Source organism: Phocoena sinus, chromosome X, assembly GCF_008692025.1.
Source record: "Phocoena sinus isolate mPhoSin1 chromosome X, mPhoSin1.pri, whole genome shotgun sequence".
NCBI lineage: Eukaryota > Metazoa > Chordata > Mammalia > Artiodactyla > Phocoenidae > Phocoena > Phocoena sinus.
Window position 1 is genome coordinate 118914219 of NC_045784.1, and position 5622 is coordinate 118919840.

Sequence of the window (5622 nt, forward strand, 5' to 3'; positions counted from 1 at the left end):
CGGGCCGGGCCGGGCGGGGCGGGGCGGGGCGGGGCGGGGCGTGCACCAGGGCCGCGGGCGGCGCGCGCCGGAACAGTTGGCCTCCGAGCCCCGCCGCCCGCTCTCCCGCCCGCCGGCGCACGCGGAGGAGGTGGCCGTGGCTGAGGCTGCTGAGGCGCCGGCGGCGGCTGCAGAAGGAGGAGGGGAGCTCGGAGCAGGAGGTGAGGTGGAGGTGGAGGAGCAAGAGTAGGCGGAGGAGGAGGCGGCTGTAGCGGAGAGGAGCGGCCAGAAGAAGGAGGATGGAGGAGCAGCCGAAGGAGGGCGAGGCCGAGGGCGAGGAGCACTGGTTCTCTAAGTGGGAGCGCCAGTGCCTGGCCGAGGCTGAGCAGGAAGAGGAGTTGCACCCCGATATGCAGGAGGAGGCGACCCCTGAGGCGGCGGGGCTCAAGAGCGAGAAGCAGAAGCTGTGGCACCTCTTCCAGAACTCAGCTACCGCTGTGGCCCAGCTCTACAAGGATACGGGGTGCCAACAGCCAGGACTCTCCTTGTGGGACCCCTTCCAGAGTGCGGCCATGGCTGTGACCAGCCTCTACAAAGAGAGCGGGGATGCCCACCAACGAAGTTTTGACCTGGGCGTCCAGGTTGGCAACCATCGTCGCGTCAAAGATGTGCTGGAATGGGTGAAAAAGGGCCGGAGCACCATTCTTCGAGAAGATCTGATTAGCTTCCTGTGTGGCAAGGTGCCCCCCGCGACTCCGCCGCCGCGCACCCCGAGGACGCCCCCGAAGCCACCCGCCGGGGCCCCCAGCCAGGCCGCGGCCACCGAATCCGGCTCGTCGGTGGACGTCGACCTGCAGCCGTTCCACGAGGCCATCGCCCTGCACGGCCTCAGCGGTGCCATGGCCAGCATCAGCGTGCAATCTGGAGCGCCCGGCTCCCCGCCTCAAGGCAGCGGTGTGGCCGGCGACGGCCACCGAAGAAGTAGCTTCCTCGAGGACGACTCGAACCCCATCGACTCCGAAGAAGTGGCCCTCCACCTGGACAGTGGGGGGACCCGCAAGCGCACCTCGGCCCAGTGTGGTGATGGCGACACAGACTCCCCAGCCCACAAGCGCAACCGAATGATCTAAACTGATCTAAACCACCTCGTGGGTCGCCAGCCACCATATTGCTCGGCCATCAACTTGCTCGTCAAAAGGGTTCTTGAGACTGTCTCTTCCTTCTCTAAGTTAAACAAAGAGTTCTATCAGTTTGCCACAAAGAAACTTTAAAAGTATACCAGGACAGGCATCGTTATGACTCTGACTTTCCCAAAAATATAATACTAGCAGAGAACAAGTATAATGTAGTAGTTAGCAAGACCGTTTAATGCAGAAGTATCCGGTCAAGCGGGAGCTCGGTTTATCTTGTTCACAGTTATATTTCTTAGCACCTGGCTCAGTTGCTGGTGCTTAATAAATGTTTGTTGACTGAATAAATGTGACCTTATTTAAAAGTCTTGAAGGGGAAGGACTAACAGGTGTTTGCTTGGTTATAGGATACTTTTATCCTTTATTGTTTGGTTGGTTGTTTGCTTTAACCGTTTTTGTTTTGTTTTGTTTGCCAGTTCAATTACATGTTATCAAAATGAAAAACTTGATATTTTTGTGAAATCTGGAGTTTTCCATTTTTGCTCCACTGTACCATGCACCTAAGTTCTAGAAAGAAACTGCAAGGTGTACATATTAGCCTGTGAGTTTTCTTTTTTTTTTTTTTTTTTTTTTTATAAATTTATTTATTCATTTATTTATTTTTGGCTGTGTTGGGTCTTCGTTTCTGTGCGAGGGCTTTCTCTAGTTGTGGCAAGCGGGGGCCACTCTTCATCGCGGTGCGCGGGCCTCTCACTGTCGCGGCCTCTCTTGCCGCGGAGCACAGGCTCCAGACGCGCAGAGCTCAGTATTTGTAGCTCACGGGCCCAGCTGCTCCGTGGCACGTGGGATCTTCCCAGACCAGGGCTTGAACCCGTGTCCCCTGCATTGGCAGGCAGACTCTCAACCACTGCGCCACCAGGGAAGCCCAGTTTTCTTTTTTAAAATAGTCATTTTGGTGATTATGTGATGGGGTAAAGTGCTATGATGGTTGGGCAGGTAATACTTGCTATTGATTCAATTTAATGCTCTTTTTAGGAATATTAAGCCAACAATTGAGAGCCTGAGATCAAAGATGGCATTCCTGGTGGTGGTCCTTTTTCTTAGGGATATAAAAAGTTCCTTTTTCTGAAGTTAAATCTTTTTGGTGATTTCTGTTTTGAAGTGGAAGCCGAAGTAGAATGAATTCTGGGTTTTACTTAAGGGTATAGCATGATATAATTAAAAGAGCATGAGCTTTGATATTAAAAGGATCAACAGTAGCCCCACAGATTCACTGCATGATTTTGGGCAAATCACTTAATGTCTATTGACCTCAGTTTTCCATCTGTAAAATGGAACTATGTGTCTCCTGAGGTCGTTGTGAGGGTAAGATGAAGTCCATATTTCAAGTACCTAGCACAATGCTTGGCACCTAAAGCATTAATGTTCTCCCCTCAATAAATGAAAATCAGTAAAACATTAAAATCCACCACATTTTAGAAAAAGCAGAAAAATAGATCAACTTAATCAGTAGAATCTCTGGGTTTGAGTTGGAAACTATTGTTATATAGTTGAAACTTGCCTAAATATCCCAGATCTTGTATTAATTATAAGTGTGTTTAGCTCATGAGTTCTCAGGATCATCCCTCTGGATGTTAGGGCAGACTTGTAGTTCCTAAAATTGCCTGAGGGATGCACCTTGCAGCTGGAGTAGTGAAAGATCTACCTCCTCTGGCCTGAAAGAATATGAGAAGCCGGGTAAGGACGGGAAGGGTGTGGAAGTGCAAGTCCTAGGGACACCTAAAAGGCAAAAGTGCTTCTGAATAGGGGTGAGGTGGAGTAGAGGTGATGAAAGGGGTAGACTGGGTGGGGTGGGGGGTGGAGGGGGTGGAAGTGAGGTTATGGAAGGGATGGGGGGAAGTTAGAACGTGCAAATCTCCCCAGGCTCTCCCTAAACCAGTGCATAAAATAGCAATAGTATAAATAGATGAGTAATACCTTGCCCTTAGGTTCACATCAAAGAGTTGTTTCTGTTTTTATTGGTGTGACCTTTGCAATAGATTTGTAATTGAATAAGTGCATTGAAATAATACAACAAAGTGAATTCCCTAATAGAATAAAAACTTGCTATTGAGACACTCCACAAGTACATACTGAGGCACCATGCTAGGCCCCAAGAAGGGATGTTAAAAAAACAAAAACAATCCTTATGCTCACAGAGCACATCCTGGCTTGGAAGATAAATTAATGTAGTCCAGAAAGCACTTCTGATAGTATGCAAAGCACCGAAAGGCTATGCAGAGGAATTCAGAGGCCAGAGGCCTTCCTTACCAAGAGGGTCACAGCTTCTGGAGGAGGTGGCATTTGAACTGGTGCCCAGAAAAATAGGAAGGGAGGGCACAGGGGATACTAGCAGGGGAAAGATATCTAACAAAGTTTGAGAAGGAGGAAAACAGTAAACTGGGTTCAGGGGGTCACAGGTGCTGGGTAGGGGGAGGCAGGGGAGGTAGGGGCCAAAGTACAGGGGGTCTCAAATGCCCGGCTCAGTACTTTAGATTCTGTCCTGGGGCAGGGGGGTGACACCACCCAATCTGTGCTGTAGGAAAATTGGTCTGGCAGGATGCCTGGTTGTCCAGCGCTGACACACTGGAGCAGGGGATAACCAGGGTATCCCTGTTGGACGCTCTTTACTGGGGATGTTACCATTTGGTTAACCAGGATTGTGGCGATATTTAACTTGACGGGGCTTTGTCTGGGAAGCCTTTGCTCACTTATACCCTCCCACACTTCAAACCATACCAGGTAGGAAGCACCTTCAGTGTATGTTCTGCACTGCTTCTAGGCTGAGAAAGCCTTCAGTTCCAGCTGCAGAATCTCTTGGGGGCTAGTCCTGAAGTAACAAAATAGCCATGCCTCTTATCATTCTTCTGCTGCTTGTCTTTGAGAGCCCTCCCCCAGGGAATCACTGGGGCATTCGGGCTGCAAGACTGACTGAGCCACCGCAGCAATTTTAACAGGTAGGTATAGAGAGTTGTAAGAGGGCATGTCAGTATGAGGGCAGGGACCTCATTTGTCTTGTTTCTTTCTGTAATCCCCAGAGCCTAACAGTGCCTGATCCACGGGCACACAATAAATATTTATTTAATGAGTGGATGAGTAAGCCCTCATCCAGACCCAGTTATAGCTTTTCTCCCTTTCTCTGTTTACCTACTGCCCAGGAAAGGCACCTGAAGCCCATGCTCTAATTTCTAGATGATTCTCCCCTGTGTGCGTTTTCCTATTAGGTTCAGCATTTTGCAAAATGTGGCCAATCCCATGACCACCTCCCTTGAGAATCCCCTGAGTTGCTTATGAAGCTGGCAGCCTCAGAAGCGCCTTCCAGGTGAATTACAATCTCAGTGGAAGGGTCCTAGAAGTGACCTCCTATCTGGAGGAGGCCTCGGTGATCATGGTGCACAGTGAAGTCTGAAACTCCAGTGACCCCATCGTGAGATTCACGATTGATTCAAGGGGCTCATTTTAGTATATGTGCTGCCGAAGCGAGCACTAAGGGGCTCATTTTAAATTGATCGTTGCTGGTGAACTTTCTGTGCAGGCTTAAAGTGGATCTCCCCATTTGTACATACTATCTTTATCATGACTTTGCATATTTCATACATTTTTCTTCTAGGAGCACAGTTGAGAAGACTGAGGAAAAACAATATTAAGTTACTTATTTTGGTCCTTCCATAGGAGGCTGAGAGAAGGCTCTGACTTCCTCACCGCTAGCTGAGTATTTTATCCATTAGACCATTGCTTCCTAATCAAAATTACGAACTGAGAGTCAGGAAACATTGCACTTAGATCACTTTGCCTTTTGTGAAATGATGATGGAGTAGAGGTCAGGGGAGGATTGGTTGTTAATCAGCCTGGGGCTTTGAGGAGGTTTACTGACCTCTTCCAGTAGCATGTGCTTGGTGGGATCCTTCCCAAATGTAGAACCAAGAGGGACCTTAAAGATCATCTAGGGCAGGGTTAACTATTCAGTTTACAAATGGGGCAACTGTCCTCACTAGGGAGGGCCACAGTGACTTATTGGTAAGACTGCTGCCCCCTACCAGGTTCCAGTCTGTTGTTCACTTCCCTGGACCTCCCTTAGTCATATTGTGTATGGCTGTTTAATTAATATGTTGATGATCAAGTGGAGCTAGGAAACTTGTACTGTTGTGAAGCCTCTCTTTACTCTGTTTGTGTTTGGGGGAAGCTGTTAGAGTTGTGCATTCGGGGAACATGTCACCCCTTCCCACCACCACCGCACTCCAGCCACCAGCAAAACTGGGCCACTTAAAGTTTCCTGAACTTTTGATCATCGCTGGCCTCTGGGCCCTTTTACCTTATTGCTTCCTTGGGCTCTGATGCCCTGCCCTAAACTCCTTTTTCTCTACTTCACTCCAACTCAGCCTTCAAAGCTCACCTCAGACTTTACCTTTATTTTTTGGATACCTTCCTTGCCCTTCCAAGTTGGGATTAAATGGCCCTCCCCAGAGTTCCCACT

General features: G+C 49.2%; 1 protein-coding gene across 1 annotated transcript; it reads left to right on the top strand.

The window, feature by feature from the left end:
* Positions 1-278: 278 nt before the first annotated feature.
* On the top strand, positions 279-1631 carry LOC116746967 (UPF0472 protein C16orf72). Its single transcript, XM_032618734.1, has one exon. It carries the CDS (start codon positions 279-281, stop codon positions 1107-1109), a length of 831 nt encoding a protein of 276 aa, XP_032474625.1. The 3' UTR covers positions 1110-1631.
* The last annotated feature ends 3991 nt before the right edge of the window (positions 1632-5622 follow it).

Bases quoted from the DNA above. Each gene is read 5' to 3' on its own strand.
- LOC116746967 (XM_032618734.1), top strand. From the start codon at position 279: ATGGAGGAGCAGCCGAAGGAGGGCGAGGCCGAGGGCGAGGAGCACTGG.